The sequence below is a fragment of the Pongo abelii genome, chromosome 3, assembly GCF_028885655.2.
Source record: "Pongo abelii isolate AG06213 chromosome 3, NHGRI_mPonAbe1-v2.0_pri, whole genome shotgun sequence".
Taxonomy (NCBI): Eukaryota; Metazoa; Chordata; class Mammalia; order Primates; family Hominidae; genus Pongo; species Pongo abelii.
The window spans coordinates 173567509-173585949 of NC_071988.2; the positions used below are offsets into that span (position 1 = coordinate 173567509).

The following is an 18441-nucleotide window of genomic DNA, read 5'->3' on the forward strand; positions in this document are numbered from 1 at the left end:
TCAGGGGAAGGCGCACCAACAGGGCAGGGAGCAACGCTCAGGAATAAAGTGGGCCCCTGGGAGAACAGACTCACCCGGGAAGTTCACGGTTAATTAAAATAATTTTGACTCTAGCAGACACACAATGGGAGTTCTTGGGATGAGGTTCACGCTAAGCGTTTATGAGTTTCTTCTTTCCCACATAAACATGCAAATTTTGATCCTCATTGATAATAGCTACATTGCATCTTTCTGCCCTTCACAGAGGAAAGGTGGCTGATCTCACAACTTTGTTACTTAAAACTTCAACCTGCTAAACTCAATGAGAAAAAAATAAAAGTTTCAAGTTATCTTATGCCTGTTCTTAGTATTTGCTTTATTTGTGGGTCTCATATTAAGTAGTTCAACTTAATTTATCATGAAATAGCATCATGTGAGGTTCAAGGGAACTACCATCAACATACACTATCAACATCTCTTTTCTCATTTCTTCTCAAGGAGCTTCATTCAGCGTATTACTGAATCGGTTATCGAACATTAGAATAAGAACAGCCTAGGCCCCAACTTCTACAGCCATCCTCCTAGCTCAACTATGACAGCTTTGACACAGAAGTGGATGAACAAGTTCTTCCAAAAGCTGAATCAGTCAAACAAGGCACTCTGAGGCTACCAAATCAAGAAACTAGTACTTCTCTCGGTATGCATATCAAAGAGGAAGTCTAGATGTCCCATCATGTTACAACAATGACAAAAAGTGGTTTCTAAAAATTGTTCAGGATCATTATGTTGAACTTTAAATGAACTTGAAATACGCCCCAGACCCCGATATATAGCGGTATTTTGCTATAAGGAGTAACCACCTGTAGTCCTGTTTTCCTTCTTTGTCTCTCATTGACATGGTGCACCTGCAATAGTTAAATAAGAAAACATTAAACATTGCAAGCAGCACTGGCCAGCCTATACGCGGGGAAGGGCTCCCCTACCAATAAGGGACACAGGCAAAATCAAACTCTGTGGCCTTCCATGGGGAAACCATAAATGAATACATTCAAAAAATAATGATAAAGAAAGCGAAATGTACAGAATGATCGTTTTTTTTCAAAAAGAAATGACTTCAATATATCCAGCTTTCAGCCAGCTCAAACTCGGCTTTTGAGCTTTTTTCAGTATTCTGCTTTAAGTATACAGTGCTCAAAATTCTGAGTGAGAAAATTAAGGCCCAAGTTATCTAAACAAAAATAAGGCATCTCTACAACCAGGTCTTCACTCTGTTCTGCCTCTAGCTTCAGCTGGGAAAGGTCTGATAGATTATTAAGGAAGTAAAAATTCTTGCCACAAGGCAGGTAAGCTGGAAGCAGAGAAGGAAAGGGCCTTGGGCACAGTCTGGGTCACTTCAAGTCTCCTAGCAGCCCTAGGGTGTATTATATCCCTATAGGGTACAGTACTTTTCTTTTCTTTTTTTTTTTTTTTTTGAGACGGAGTCTTGCTCTGTTGCCCAGCCTAGAGTACAGTGGCGACATCTCAGCTCACTGCAAGCTCCGCCTCCTGGGTTCACGACATTCTCCTGCCTCAGCCTCCCGAGTAGCTGGGACTACAGGCACCTGCCACCATGCCTGGCTAATTTTTTGTATTTTTTTAGGAGAGACGGGGTTTCACCATGTTAGCCAGGATGGTCTCGATCTCCTGACCTCGTGATCTGCCCGCCTCGGCCTCCCAAAGTGCTGGGATTACAGGCGTGAAGGGTACAGTACTTTTCTAATTGTACTAATGAGGAAACCTAAGAGTGGAGATGCTAAGTGCCTCCTTCAAGGTCACATGTCTGGTCAGCGGCTGAGCCCAGCCCTCTCGCACCCCACCTGGCTGTGGTCAGGATGCTCAGCAATGCGAACTCACCCCAGCTTCTGATGAAATGAGCGCGTTTCATTCAGAATTTCACCTCCATTCTCAAGTTCATTGATTTGCCTCTGAATTTCATAGTCTAGGAAAAACACACTAATTTAGCATCATATTTTGATTATACCTTTCATCCAGTCAAGCAATAATTAGAAACAACCCTTCTCAATCTTTAAGTAAAAAAAAAAAATCAAGAAGATTGTTTATAATAATCCTTCCCTTATACACTATATTTCCTTCTCACTGCCATCGTAGAATATTGGTGTTGGAAAGGGCCTTAGGAAGGCAGGCTCACTCCGTGTTGAGACAATTCAGGTTCAGAGAGATTAAGCAACCCCATGCAGATGACATGACTTGGCAGAAGTGGGGCTGGGCCCAATATCTCGGTCTGAGATTGCTGCCTACCCAGGGTTCTTACCCTGGGAGCCTGGGATGGGCTTCAAAGGCTCTGGTATCCCCAAAATTATATACAAAGTGTGAGTTATGTGCATATGTGCAGGTTTTGGAGAGAGGATCCAGAGTTTGCATTATCTTTTCAGAGGGACCCACGGCCCCGAATGATTAAGATCCATGGATCCACACCTCACCATCAAATGAGGGAGGCTGTGGGAATCAAAACACAACCAGAATTGCTAAGCTGCTGCTGCTTTTTTTTTTGAGAGATGGGGTCTCACTATGTTTTCCAGGCTAGTCTCAATCTCCTGGTCTCAAACAATCCTCTTGCCTTGGCCTCCCAAAGTGCTGGGATTACAGGCATGAGCCACTGAGCCCGGCCTGCTAAGCTGCTTTATGAAGGTATCTTGAGCCTCCACCTTAACTCTCCCTCCCACCATGTACTACCTTCCCTTGACCAAACCTAAACCCTTTTATCTGAGCTGCTAAGAGGCAGCAACAGCAAAACGTGTTAGTTTTTGCTCCCCATCTCTCCCCAACTCCAGTGATCTCTTTGGTTGACACGAGATGATGGCTAAATCGCCTGACATAGGGAGAAAAACGTGGTGGAAAAAATCACAGGCTTGGAGAATTGAACCCACAGTAGTAAAGCTTTGGCTCTTCCACTCTGAGTCAGACCACAGGGAGAGTTCTCCCTCAGACTGATCCTCCAAAGAGTTCTTCATAGGACAGGAGGTTAGGGGTCTCCTTCAGAACTCGTGGATGACTCTATCTAAAATCAGGCTGCTTTTTTAAGGTTACCATCCCCACCTCTTAAAATAATGGGTCCCAGCCCACTACTACCTACAGGGGGAGGTGGAACTTCCTCCATTTGTTCCAGGCTTCCTCCTCACCAACTTGGCTTATAAGGGTTTTCCCTGACTCAAACCTTTCACGGCTTTGGGAACATGGGTTATGTCCCTTTCCAGAGGCAGAACAGTTCACCATCTTTAGTCTCCCTTCATATGGGAGCCTACCCCTTCCCTCTCTGCTCCCATAAGCTAACCCTTTGACCACTTTAATGCCTTTTTCCTGAAGACTGTCTTCATTGAGGCTGGTTGATTCACTTCAGGTTCAGGACAATAAGGTCTAATACAAGACTAGAATCATGTTTTCTGTACTGTTTCTAATACTTTTCCTGACAAGACCAGGGCTCTATTAAACATTTTGGCTACAGCAAAACTTTGGCAACAGATTCAGTTGTCTTGGTCTTTGTGCACTCTTGAAGGGGTGCACTTCAAACTCTATCCCTCCCTCTTCCTCTCTAGATAGCTTTGGTCTTAAAAAATCTTTTTAGTCCTCTGAGGTCCTCCCCTTGAATTCACAGTTACCTATATCTACGGAACTGCCCAGATATTTATCTTGCTAAACTATTTTAGTTATTATACATTTATCATCAATGAAATACCCATAGTGTGTGCTCCAGAAAGACTACTACTTCACTGCATGGGCACATAATCTAGCAGTTAAAAAGAATATAAAAAGCAGGAAAACATAATGACCATTTAGGTCAAGCCATGGTCAATCTAAAATCAATAACCATGACCTAGTAAATCTCAAGCTGGTCAGAAAGAAGGTAGTAAATGGTAAAACATAGCCACAGTCTTTTGTGGATCCTCTGATAAAGAGGTGGAGTCTAATTTCCCCTCAAGTCTACTTTGAATTCAATGTAATTTTCTTTTTTTGTCTTAGAGACAGAGTCTTGCTCTGTCACCCAGGCTAGAGGGCAGTGGCATGATCACAGCTCACTACGACCTCAAACTCCTGGACTCAAGTGATCCTCCCACCTCAGCCTCCTGAGTAGCTGGGACTACAGGTGCACACCACCATACCTGGCTAAATTTTTAATTTTTTATAGAGATGGGGTCTTGCTATGTTGCCCAGGTGGTCTTGAACTCCTGGCCTCAAGCAATCCACCCACCTTGGCTTCCCAAAGTGCTGGGATTATAGGCATGAGCCACTGTGCCTGGCCTCAATCTAGTTTGAATAGAACACATTGGAAGTGACACTGTGTGAGGTCTACAGCTTAGGACTCACTTCTGCCTTCATCCTCCCGAAATGCTCCCACTGCCTCATAAGAAAGCCAAGGTTAGGCAAGTGCATGAAGAAAGATCACATGGATGGAGAAGCCCAGCAGACATCAGCATCAAGGCCCCAAGGTGTGAGAGAGACTACCACGGACCCTCTGCTTCAGCTGGCCTGCCGGTTTCCCATAGCCACATGAGTAAGCCAACGCAGGACAAGCAGAATGGACAAGTGAAAACGAAAGTAGTTCTTGTGTAAGCCACTAAGTTTCTGGGTTGTTTGATACCCAGCAAGAGACAAACAATAGGAAGAAGGACACTAGAAGCGGCAGCTGGCATTCACCTATGGCTTTGGCCAGGAACCTGATGCTGTTGAGATTCTTCACTTCCGTTCGAACGCCCAAAGGCTCCCCAGGGTGATGCACAGATATATTGGCATCCACTCTCAACTGGCCCTCTGGAAGGAGAGAAAAAAACAACTCCTTAGAAATTCTTTGAGGTGACATGGTCTTTTAAAAGCAGGGAGTGTCAAAGGAAGCAGCATCTAACTCTACCTGCTGTTTAGTTACAGCAGCCTAACTTCAGAGAAGGCACGGTTGGTTCTGAAGTACATGGCTGCTACTTTTGGCCACTCAAGAGGGGTTACAGTCCTGAGGCATCTATGGTGTGTGCCTGTACATGTGAGCATACACAGATGTGTGTGCTTATGCACATACGGAAGAGAAGTTTTAGATTCGCCAGCTGGAGAGATCTAATTTTTTTGTGCTAAATAAGAAAAACAAAACCATTAAAATGGAGATTGACTCTGCAGTTTTATACGGAAGTTTTTTTTCAAAGTGTCAGAGCTGAGTTGGAGGAAAGGCCTCATATATCTGATAACCCTACACTGCTCTCCATTGGAATGTGGATTTCTAACAGTGATTCCAGGAGATTTAGAGGAGAGTCCTTGAGAATTTGCAGCTCAAGGGCAAGAACTGAAACCTGGGCTTTCCCCCCTCCTCCTTCCTCCAGGTACTGTACTAATCTCTTTCTTCCACAAACATGACTGCGAATCCTTCCTGACTGCTGTAACGATTTGCTACAGCAGACAGACAGCGCTGTCACGAAGTCGGGAGTCTGTGGTGGGACTCAGAGAGGTGCTGACCCCATGCTGGGTGGACCTTCTTTGACCCTGGAGGCCCCTCAGATTAGGAGCAACCAGCCCTAAAGAAGCAGGCAATGTGTGGGGAGGACTAAAAGGCTCTTGAGGAAGAGAGAGAGAGAAAAATCCCAAGACAAATAGATGTAGGTAAGAAAGAATCACATGTGGCACCCTACAAAGTAAAGCTCAGATTCTCTGTTCCTCGTTTCATTTACAACATTTAAAAGAGAACAGAGTGAGAAGACAAAATGTTGGATTTTATTTTCCTAGTTACATTTTTAAATTAAAAGTAATCTGTCAAACCTGAGTGTCTTGATGGGCTGAATAAATTCATTTCCCAAGATTCCAAAGCAAAAGCATATTAAAATAATAAAGTAGTCAAAATGAATTCCATGTCAAGAAAAGGAGACCCTTGGAACTGGTTCTCTGTCATTCTCCCAGTGCTGGGCTGTGGGGCCTATACCAAGCTGGAGGTTGCCGGCGGCCTGTGCCTGACACCTCACCACTCACCCTCAGAGAAAGGGAAGGGCTCGCCCAATTGCCACCCATGCTGACAGAGAAAAGATGTCTCTTAGCTCAGACATTACTCTCTCCAGCACTGACTTCTCAACATTTTTACAAGAATTTTCTAACCCCTGATTTTTAATCCCTTTTTTGACAAGTTGTGTGTATCTGCATCTCAGGAAGTCCCAGCTATTCCTGACATCATGAGACTCTCGGTCTAGGAACCCTGAGGTCATCTTCTACTTTTCTGTTTTCTTTGCCCCTTATATGCAAACTGGCAACTAGCCCCTACCAGTTTGGAAGCTGCCAAATATCCCTCATGTCTGTCACGGCCTTTCCATTTCCGTGGCTACCACCCTTGCCCAAGGTCCCTCACCCGAGGTCTCCGAACTTTAGGCTTAGGTGATAAGATCACATCCTGACTCAACACAGTTCCCTCCTTGTCCAGGGACTGGCAATGTGGCTGTGACTTTCATCCTGCTACAGTCTGGGTTCATCATTCCTGCTGTTTACTCAACAGCACAGACAGCTCCTACCGGATCATCTGGGCTCCTCTGCTTGGTGTTCCACAGCTCTCATCTGGATTCGGTTGACACAACCTGTATGTTCCCACGGCTCATTCCGGGAGAAAGCTCCCCTCCAATCAGGCAGCCTTCTGCATACACAACCCTGTCTGCTCCACCAGCACGCTCTCTTTATCAGAGCTACTGTCCCTCTCCTCATCCCTCAAGGCCTCACTTGAGTGTTACCGCCTCCTCCTGGAAGCCCTCCTCAGCAAGCTGGCCTGCACTGGTGGGTCCCCCAAACTATCGGAGTACTTATAATCTATACCACAGAATTCAGTACATGACCATAGTCTACTGTGCACTGGCCTCCATCTTTAAGACCAGAATGGAAGGCCCCTGAGGACTGAGCCGGATTTTAACCCCTACTTGCCTTCTCAAGGGCATCACTTTCAGTTATCCCTTCTCTCCCATACCAGTCATTACTCTTTCTCAGCATTCCATCTGACGTATACATATGCAATAGTATTTCTTATTAAATGAACAAACAAGAACACCAAAACCTATTCCCTTGAACCCAATTCTTACTCTATCAGTCACTCTGCTATCATTTCTCTGGTTTCCTTTTCAGCAAAGCCTCTTAAACAAGTTTTGTTTGTTTGTTGCATACACTGTCTCTGCTATTTCACTTCCCATTTATTCCTTAACCCATGTCAGCCTGGCTTCTCTCCCCATCTCTCTAAAAATGCCCTTGTCAGAGTCACCAACAGTCTCCTGGCTGCCACATCCAGTGGACACAGGACACGCTTGTCTTCACCTACTGGACACCTCAGCAGCATTTGACACACCAACCAATCCTTCCTTCGTGAATTATCTTCCTAGCTCAGCTTCTGCCACCTTTTGCTCCCAGTTTTCCTCCTCTGGATGCTTTGTTTCCATTTCATTTGCTGATGCCTTCCTTCCCATCCAAACCCAAGCCCTCTTCCTTATCTAGACTCTCTGGGTGGACGGATACAGTTTTGAATGCCACCTCATGCTGAGGATGCCTACGTTTCTCTCTCCAGCCCAGACCTCTCTGAGCTCCACACTTACAGCTCTGGTATCTATTTGACACCTCCACTTGGAGGTTTCACAAGCATCTCAATTTCCAAAAGGAAATCCTGATTTGCCCCTGCACAAAGATATTCTTGATCTCATCTTCCAATTTCAGTAAACAGCACCATCTAGCTCCTCCAACTTCCCTAAAGGCATTTGTGCTTCCTCCCTGTCTCTTATCTTCCACACCAGCCTATTTCTAAAAACCATCTTGTATGTCTCTCCTGTCTCTCCATCTTCATCTTCACTGCCACCAGTGCTGTCCAAAACAGCATCATCTTCCATCTGAACTATTGCAAAAGCTTCTTAACTGGTCTCCTGGCTTCTACTCTTACCCATCTGAAATCCACTTCCCATAGAGCAGCCACAGCGGTTTTCTAAAACATTTATCAGACTATGTCTTTCCCTTGCTTAAAAGCCTTTCAGTGATTACCACTGCACCTGGGTTGAGAGCTAAACTTCTTGCCATTATCTCCGATCTACCCCTTGCCTGCCTTTACAGTGTCACCTGATGCCACTGCTCCTTCTGCTTCTGGCACAGTGGCCTTGTGTTACCTCGCTTACCTCGGGGCCCATTCCTAGCTCTTTCTCACCTCAGGGCCTTGGCCTTAGCTGTTTTCTGGAATGCTTGTCTCCTGGCTCTATGCTGCCTGGGCCTTGAATCATTCTTCAGGTTTTAAATAAATGTCACCTCCCCTGAGGGCCTTTAAAAAACAACATTGTCGCCTTCCAATGTTACTCTGTAGCATGGCACCCCATTTATTTCCTTGAAGCATTTGTTGCTGTAATTATTTTGTTTTATTTGTTAATGTATTTGTCACCCTCCTGAACATAAGGTCCATGTGGCAGGAACAATGTCTTTTGTGGAACCTAGAGTTGGGTCTGGCACTTGGTGACTGTTCAATAAATGAAATCTTATTGAGCAATGAATGCCAGAATGCTGGCATTTTCCTGAGCAATGAGTAAGCAGACTGGTTTCTGTCTCACAGTAGGTTCCCGGTAAGTTCTACAGTTCCGTCTGAATGGGACTAATCTGCAGTTAGAAACCTCTGAAAGGCCCATTAAGCTCAAAGGAAAACTTCCAAAGTGTGCTGAGCTCCATCGAACCAAATTGCAATACTTGGGAGACAACTTTTTTTGAACTCAGGGAACCATGAATTGGACCTCGCCTGCTTTTAAAAATGAAAGCATCTTTCACAATTTAGAATTCTAATTTGGAAGAGGAATAAAAGCATGAGTTTCGGTCTCTCCCAGAGAAGACTACACTCCATAAATACCTGAGAGGAATCATTTAGTATCCTGCAGTGTTGAAAGAGAGTTCGCCAGCCTGGATTCAAATGCAGTATCAAACATTAACAAAAGACGTGCTATCTAGTGAAGACAAAATACCTTTTAAACAAATTAAGTTAAATTGCCTCAAGTGCACAAAAGCTTTACTAGTTAGGTTTACTTCAATGCATTCTGCACCACTGAGGGACAGCCTTCATTCACACATCATGAGAATGGCATCCGGCTCAATTTCTATCTTCTAGAAGTAGAGATTTATAACAGCAAAACTAAAAAAAACTATACCACTAAGCATAGTGATAAAGTGCAGTTTCATATTTTTCTCTAAAACACATTCACACAACAGAAATATAACATCAAGATAGAAAACTGTTTCTGCAAACAGCAGGAGCCCAAAGATGCACTGGGTAAGGTCTGTTAAGCTATCTCGTTCTGATCACTGAAAATAACAAGGTTTGACCAAAAAAAAAAGTGACCAAATTTTACTGAACGTATTTTACAAAGCTCATTCATCTAGATGAGTGGCAATTCCCTGAAAGTATTACTACTTATTACTGTTAATAAGAGCACCGAACATGTACCCAGCACAGGCTGTTTTCGAGGCCCTGTCCTAAGTTTTCTAGACATTAGTACATTCATTAGTACATTTCTTGACATTAGCACATTCATTGTAACACAGCTTTAGTCACAAGTCCCCAGCCCGGTGGCCATGGACAGGTACTGGTCTGTGGCCTGTTAGGAACCAGGCGGCACAGCAGGAGGTGAGTGGTGGCCAAGAGAGACAAGCTTCATCTGTATTTACAGCTGCTCCTTATCCCTCGCATTACAATCGGAGCTCCGCCTCCTGTCAGATCAGCCATGGCAATAGATTCTCATAGGAGCACGAACCCTATTGTGAACTGTGCATGAGAGGGATCTAGGCTTTGTGCTCCTTATAAGAATCTAACGTCTAATAATCCATCACTGTCTCCCATCACCCCCAGATGGGACCATCTAGTTGCAGGAAAACCAGCTGAGGGCTCCCACTGATTCTACATTACAGTGAGTTGTATTATTTCATCATATATTACAATGTAATAATGGAAATAAAGTAGATGATCAATGTAATGCACTTGAATCATCCTGAAACCACCCTGCCTTCGGCCCCCCAAGTCCACGGAAAAATTGTCTTCCACGAAACTGGTCCCTGGAGCTAAAACGGTTGGGGACTGCTGGTTTTGGTGACAAAGCCACTGAGCTATTCCCGAGGCCTTTCAAACTTAACCTGCCCAAACTGGAATTCTATGTTTTCTCCCACGAAGTCATCCCTCTCAGCCAGCTGCTGCAACTCCATCAGCTCTACCAGATGGCCCTGATGACTTCCTTTCCTCTTTGGTTTCTTCTTTTCCCCTTCGGTACAAAATTATTTGGGGGCATGTTTTTTAAGTGTGGAAAGTGAGGCTCAGATAAATCAAAGCCTGGGAACCTACAGCTAGAAGTTGCAGGACAGGATTCCAAGCCAGATCCGGGACCTGGCAGCCCTTGGCACCCCCCACCTTGCTATCCTGCCTCTCTTAAGTCAGCACCTGTGACGGTCATGACACTGCCATGGCTGCCACTAGCAAAGTGGTACAATGCTGTGCTTACAGAAAGGGCTCTTGGACCCAGACACACCTGGGCTCAAGTCCCAGCTCTGTCACTTCTTGTGAGCCTTAGGCAAATAACTCCCACCTCTCTAAGCCTCAGTTTCCTCACCTGCAACAGGCAAACACTACCACCTACTTCTCAGCAATGTCATAAAATTTAAATGAGATGTCAAATTAATTTAAAAATGCCTAGTGAACTGAGAAGCATATATTAAATGTTCCAACTGGTAGATATTATTATCGTTGAAACACTTAGCATGTCTACTTCTGCACACATTCAACTTACCAAACTATTAATACTTTGGGCATCTCCTCAACAGGGGCAAAAGGCTGTCTACTGAGAAGGAAATGACTTGGAACCTGGGCTGAGCTGGTCTGTGCTCAACAGCAAAACTATCAGGAACTCACTGAACCACAGCCCAGAAGCAATTAGGCTTCATTCCACAGCACCCTGGGTGTCCACTAGTCTTCAGTGTCACCTCTTCAGGGTGGCCCTCAGTTCCTAAGCTGCAGGCTCCAAGGCCAACACAGTGGACCTAAAGGGGTTGGGGGAGGGACAGAAGGGTGAGCAAAGGACAGGGGGCTGATAAAATGCTCACAGCACCAAAGGAGCTGACTCCCTGCAGACTCCGGGCAGACCTCAGCTCCCACAGAACTTTAGAACAACCAAAGCCACTCGGCTGCGGTGCTAAAAGCTGTTGGATTTGTATTTAAAAGAAACAAAAAGTGTCACAACAAATGAGATTTAATGAACACTCTCAGCTGTCACTGACTGATGAGTTCTTGCCACTGTGGTTTATCTCTTGGCAAGGACCCAGATGGGACTATTTCTCAGCTAACAGGTGGTCTATTTATGATCCCATAGGGTTGGTAGGAATCACAGTTATTTTGAAGAAGAATGGGATAATAAAAACTTTCTTAAAGCAATCAACACTTGGAGCATAAATGGATAACCATCCAACTTGCCCACATTTCATTTATGTTCTGTGGATTAAAAAAAAAAGTGGCATGAGCGATAAATCTAAAATTGAGAACTCTCTTACTCTAAAAGAGAGCGTTGTCTCTGTAAAGAAACTTGTAGGCAGCTAACCTTTATGCCACTCAAACTCATGTGGCTGTGTTTTTCCAGTCTTTAAAGAAAATAGCAAATAAGCAAGTTCTGTCCTCAGATTCAACATGTACCAGGGCTCTGATGTTATAATTTGTTGCTTATTACACATCCTATGTGACAAATGTGGCATTACAAATCCAGAAGTCCCCCTGTAACATGCAAATACATTATGTGACATGCTAAGCTTGGTAAATAGTATTATCAACCAGCACGGAGACGAACATCATCATCAACGGGATTTCCTGGGCACCTGCTGTGACCATTATACCGTGCTATGGAAAAATGCAATTGTAGATTCAGAAACTATATTTTGTCTCCTCTCCATCAGGGTGTGCTCTGAGGGTGGCAGAAGTTTTCAAAAAGTCCCTAGGAACAGAGTGCAGGAGAAAATGATAGCAGAGGCTACCCTTTACGGACTCACGGGAGAGCAAAGCAGTACCAGACCAGGGCAAAGGACACCTAGAGCCATGAGGAAATTGGGTGTGACCAAAACCTATGATATTTATATGTAATTTACAAATGCTTATAATGTGTGGTCTGGTCCCAAGGGTGCAGGTGTTTCTTTTATTTGTTTTAGTTTCCCACTGTATTTCCACTGAACTTAATTAAGATTTTATTTCAGGGTAAAGTTTTCATAATCTTGGCTTATAGTCAATATAATTTGGCTTCCGCTGTATATGGATGAAAAATCTACAAAAGGAAAGAAACAGACTCAAAGGAAAAGAGGCAACTAATTATGAAGTGCTATCTATACGGAACTCACTAAGAACTGTTCTTGATAAACACAGTGTCTTCTTCCTGAGAAAGACTGAATTGTTCAAAGCCATTATTTCATTAAGAGTTTGGTGTCTCTGCAATGTTGTTGGTCGTATATTTATATTTGGTTGGGGGCTCATCAAAGAATCCAAGGAAAATTCTAAACAAACAAACAAACAAAACCAGGGTTGCAAAAGGCTGGGGAAAAAATGGCTGCAAACAACCTCAATATAACTGACAGAAAATAAAACTAAAGTCAGAGAGGTTCTAGAAGGCAGGAAGGGAGAGGGAAAGAAGAATGCTGCTTCTGTGGCTTCTACCTGCCATGTTTGCCTGGCTGGTCCCCAGGGCTTGAAGGATCAGCTGCAGCTCCCTGACAGCTGTTGCCGCCTCTTCTCCACAGGACATGTCGGGCTCCAGGACCACCTCCAGAAGGCCCACTCCTACCAAAGAGGGGCAGAGTCAGCCTCACTGCAGCTCTCCAATTTCACCAACAGAAAAATTAGGCCTAAGTTTCAGGAAAACCCTGTCTTACTGAAGGACTCTCAGAGTGGTTCTAGCCTCTCAATCATTTCTCTTCCCTCCCACCTTTTTTTTTTTTTTTTTTTTTTAAAGAGGCATCATCTTGCTCTGCTGCCCAGGCTGGAGTGCAGTGGCATGATCATAGCTCACTGCAGCCCTGAACTTTTGGGCTCAAGTGATCCTCCCACCTCAGCCTCCTGAATAGCTGGGGCTACAGGTGTATGGCACCACACCTGGCTGTTAATCTTCTGGCAAGTAGGTCTCGCTATGTTGCCCAGCCTGATCTCAAACTCTGTGTACAGTGATCTTCCCACCACAGCCTCCTGAGTCGCATTACAGCTGTAGGCCCCTAGACTCCACGTTTTGATTTTTAAATGTTTCACTTCTTTTAATGACTGCTTAAAATATCCAGCTGCTGGGTCGGTGACTAGGTGGATAAGTTTGTCTAACTTCAGGGTGAGTTATTAGCAAGCCTAATAATTACAGTTCAAGCCATGTTCGCTAGTCAGCTATGCCAATCCCAATGCCGATATTTTGGTCTCCATCTGTCAGGCTCCTGTGACTGCTTTCTCAATTTGTTTAAGAAAACTCTAGTGGTGAAAAGAAGGGACTGCAATCCAAGAACTGAAGTAGGAAGAAGTAATGAAAACACTTCAAGCCTACCTGCCCTGTTCAAATCAATGAGCGTCTGAGACCTCAGGTCATCGTGGAGGCTTTTGCCACTGTCTTGCTCCAACTGGATCTGCTTGATCCTTACCATCTTGGGGATCACCTGACTCTGCTTCTTCCCTGCACAGACGCCATATATCAAGCTCCCATTCACAGCAATTGGGAGCCTCTGCTGGGTAATTTGGTAGCCTGCCTGCACACAAACATAGGGTAAACATAGTCACTGGTCCACACATAAAAGCTGGGATCCAGTTTACTATCCCTTTTACAATGTCACACAATGACAGGCCTACTTAAAGCAAAAACAGTAACAAGAAAAAAAGGAAAAGGAGAAAAAAATTAGTTGCTGCATTGCAGCCATCATTGAGCCTGGTCTCTTCTGCCCCTGCCATCACCCCTTCACCCTCCCCAAATCCTCCACCCCCGATAACGATGCAATAAACAACACGAATTCATCCCATCGCCCTCACTAAAGTGCTGTATTGGGGAATAACAATAATATCATTGTCAGGGACCCCTAAGAAAAGAATTTATTGTTTCCATCCAGCTCATTAGCCTAAACTCTGCATCTCATTACCAGGCTCCTGGCAGACCCTCATTCGGAATGCTGGCTAAGCGTTTTGCCATCTACTCTCCACACGGCCAACAGCAGTTGCTAGTGTGTGTTTAAGCTTGTTTTGTTTCTGCTTTTTAAAGGAATCAATCATGGCAGCTGCCCTCCCTGACCCAACTTCCCTAGCTCCTCCAGTCACACAGTGCTGTGACACTCCCCCTCCGTTAATGGAAGGCACATGGTACTAAAGCACTGATGGATCCTGCAAGGATCCCTCACCTGCTTCTAAGTGGAAAGGAAGAATTACTTTTAAACGCACAGAGGCACCGATACGCACTAAAGAGATAGCAGGTCAATGGGGAGAATTGGAGAAGAACAGAGAATAAAAGCAAAGGCATCTGTGGCACTTGCTAGGTCCCAGGCGCTGCTCTCACTGTGTTCCACTCAGTTAATTCCACAACAACCCTCGGAAGGAGGAACAAGGCACGGAGGGATTAGGACCTTGCTGACAGCCACATACAGAGCTAGTGAGCATCAATGTCAACGTCTGAATTCAGATGGTCAGGCTCCAAAATCCGTGTCTTTCACCACCTGGCAGGCCAGCAGTTTAAGAACTTTAACTGCATCAGAAATACTACCGTGCTTGTCAAGAGACAGACTGCTTGGCCCGACCTCAAAGGTTTCCGATTCAGTAGGTCGAGGGTGGGGCCTGAAGATTTATATTTCTTACTAGTTCCCGGGAGATGATGATGTCAGTGCCCTGGGGACCACACTTTGAGAATCCCGCAAAAGGCTAACCTGTCTTCTATGCTGAGACGGGAAGTCTCAATTTGTAAAACTAAGCTCTGGGTAGGGTTGTTGGATAAAATATAGGACACCCAGTTAAATCTGAACTTCAGAAAAAACAACAAATGCTTTATTATATGAGTATGTCCCATGAAACTCTGGATTATTTGAACTATCTGGGCCAGAAAGACCAGAAAGCCACAGATGACCAAAACATCTCATTTTAGTCATATTATTACTAAATCTCCCACCTCAACCAAACTGTCACTCTTAAAAGACAAAGAAAGGCGGTTTAATTCTTTCCGTGCTACCAAACAGTAGACTTGCTGAGAGGCTAGAGGCCAGAGGGGAAAAGCAGCAGCTACTGGAGAACGCAGGTCTTACTTGTATTTTTTATTTAATTCTACTTGTGTCGTCACCCACTAAAAAACAGCTCGCCCCAATCTTCAGTTCAAGGAGAATGAGGTGAAGCAACATCATCACTGTTGTTTTTCTAAATCAGACCAAAAGAAACATTATTTTGGGAAACCCATTCAACATTTCAGTTTTGTTCCAGTTCAACAGTATGAAAAATTGGCTCTCACTCACATGGTGTGGCTTAAAGAAAAAAACTTTTTAATTTTCAGAAAAAAGCGGGTCAATATGGAGTTTACTGCTCAGCCAATTACTGTTCTTGGTCCAGATTTCTGGTTCATGTTTCCGCTTACTATTGTCCACTTACTTGCTCCTTATGAGATGACAGAAATGTCTCCAAAGGAGACAGCCCTATTATTAGGAACTTCAACTTAAAAGCGAGACGCTCTGCTGACAGAACTACAGTATGCATTTACTGTTGCATCAGCCAGAGCCTTAGCTTTTGTACTAACAGGCAATTAGCACCAAATACCATGGCCAGGCTGAGCCTGCGAACACTGGCTTCTACTCCCTGTGCAATTATGAGCGAGCCACCAGAAGCATGAGGTAAGCAAGAAGTCAGCAATCAGGACAATTGCATCCAATCTAGTAAACATCACGGGCACCTGCCTGCATCAGCGCTGGGCAGAACTTCCTGCTGGGATGGACACAGTGCTGGCTGAAAACATGAGAGGCACAGCCCCTTTCCCTCGCTCCGACCCCCCACAGCAGGGCTGGCCCAGCTCTGAGAACTTGCAGTGGGGTGGATCACAAAGTGTACTTACAGGGAGGTCTGCATAGAAGTAGTGCTTCCTGTCAAACAAGGACTTCTTGTTTATGTGGCAGTTCAGAGCCAGGCCTGTCATCACCGCCGCTTCTACACACCTCCTGTTGAGAACCTATGGGAACACAACGCACAGCTCCTCTCAGAACCGCAGGCTGAACAAATGCTTCTCCCACACACTGACATCCTCGCTGAATATGGAACTTGGCCCTTCAACAGGCATTATCTCTGGTTCTCTGGGTGGGCAGCTCCAGTTCACAAGCCGACTCTGTTTGCCTGGGAATCAGGGAAAGGATATAAAGAAGAAAATGCATGCAGCAGTGGGTCCCACCAGGCACTTAATGAACTGCCACATCGGGAACCCTTTCCCCCAATGCCCGGCATCAAAGCTAACAGGAAGAGTCGCAGAAAAGCTTAGCGGAGTGGTTACTACGTAGAATAAATCTAATCTCACTCCCTCTACAAACAGAATAAGGGGCCGGTCAGAATACGCAAGAGGCGCTGATTCCTGAGAGGAGTCCTGATGAAGGGTGGCTTCACTTTGACAGAAAAAGAATGAACTTCTGAAAATGACAGGGCCATAGCCATTTTCTCAAGGGCTAGGAAATGTGGCACAGCTGTTGCCTGGCTTTCTGTCCATGCCAGGCCAACTCCCTAAAAGTGGAACGCCGACGGAGGGCCTGTCCCACACACCGGACGACTCCATGCTGCTGGTCTCTCTGGGGGCACCTGGTCTCTCTGGGGGCACCTGGTGCTCCAGTTCCCTCTGGGTGCCACCCTGTCCCACTTACAGGAGTGAATGACCAAGAAATGGCTGGCACACTTCCCAGCACCAAAGAATGTGAACAGCTTTTAAGAACACTGGGGGTCTGGAACTAGACAGACAACGAGGTAATGTAGCCAAGGAGAAGGAGCATTAAGTTCTCGAGTCAGGTTCAAATCCCACTTCTGCTGTGACTAGGAGTCTCAGTTTCCTTGTGTCTAAAAGTGGGATTTAAGATCTACTTTGCAGAACAGATAAAGTGATAGCTGGAACACCTCCCCCTAAGGTAGAGATTCAATAAATAGTTCATTTCCCTACTCTACTTTGGGACAATTTGGGAGGATGTCATGTTTGCAGATGAAATATATTTCTATTTTTGTTAGGATATTTATGATGTTCTTTAGCATATTTAATATACTATTATTGATATAGATAGGGCTTTCTAGTTGAGAATTTCCACATCCACCATTTTATTTCAGCCTCACAGCAACCCTGTAAAATCAGGAATCTGTATTATTCCAATATTTCAGATTAAAAAAACAAAACTAAGACCCAAAGAGTCTAAAACATTGGCCCAAATTCACAGAACTGGCAAGTGGTAAAGCTGCCTGTAAAGCCCACACATGCCCTGGCCAAGAGGCGGCAAACAGAACTTCTGTGGTTCAGGGACTGGCTCTTTAGGCTGGGATGACGAGTGTAGACCAAACACAGATTTTAAAAACAAATTTGTATGACAAAATGGAAGGGGCATTTCTATTTACTGCAATATACGGTCCCCAGAGAAAACCCAAACAAGGGCCAGGCGTGGTGGCTCATGCCTGTAATCCCAGCACTTTGGGAGGCCAAGGCGGGTGGATCACGAGGTCAGGAGATCGAGACCATCCTGGCTAACACAGTGAAACCCCGTCTCTACTAAAAATACAAAAAATTAGCTGGGTGTGGTGGCGGGCGCCTGTAGTCCCAGTTACTTGGGAGGCTGAGGCAGGAGAATCACTTGAACCCGGGAGGTGGAGGCTGCAGTGAGCCAAGATCTCACCACTGCACTCCAGCCTGGGCGACAGAGCGAGACTCCATCTCAAAAAAAAAAAGAAAAAAAGAAAACCTAAGCAAATCTCCCGCCTAGTGACAACATCTCACCCTTATTTTTCAGGACTCAGGTTATAAGATGGAGCCATTTCACAGTTTCTATTTGGAGTTCTTCATTCTGTGCCTAATAATGTCAGCTCTGCAGCAATAAAGGTTTTCAAGAAAAGATATGTGGGGAACAGGAGGCTCTAATTATTGATGTTTTCACTTGCCTAATGTTTGGCATTTTACTGAGCGGTTGTTACCGAGATACTAATATAGCTGGTGGAGAATCCCGCCAAATCCAAGCCTGATGATTCAGGTTCAGGCACACAGGACATGAAGCTGCAGTCCCGACCCCGGGCTTTGTTCTTCCTGGGGTCAGAATGCAGCCAGCCAGGGCTGGCTCGTAAACTGCCTGACTCCTGGTCTGTACCAGTTCTGCCTCATCATTCCCTCTGCTTTCCTAACCACTGCTTTCCCTCTCATTTCAAGGCTCTTTGCCCCTGGGACCAAGCTGCTTCCTCCTTCTAGGCATGAAGAGAGCCCAGGTTAT

The 18441-nt window shown here is 45.0% G+C and overlaps 1 protein-coding gene across 2 annotated transcripts in view; it reads right to left on the minus strand.

Annotated features, from left to right (window-relative positions):
* The window catches only part of GATB (glutamyl-tRNA amidotransferase subunit B), a 94430-nt gene that overhangs the window by 32056 nt on the left and 43933 nt on the right, over positions 1-18441 (minus strand). The window contains exons 3-8 of one of the 2 annotated variants that reach the window (XM_002815216.5): positions 16059-16172; positions 13536-13734; positions 12671-12793; positions 4672-4785; positions 1873-1957; positions 840-884 (exon numbers count right to left, since the gene is read on the minus strand). In XM_002815216.5, coding sequence (XP_002815262.3) covers positions 840-884; positions 1873-1957; positions 4672-4785; positions 12671-12793; positions 13536-13734; positions 16059-16172 — 680 coding nt within the window. The remainder of the gene's footprint in view (positions 1-839; positions 885-1872; positions 1958-4671; positions 4786-12670; positions 12794-13535; positions 13735-16058; positions 16173-18441) is intronic. The other variant, XM_009240372.4, reaches the window with a different exon arrangement.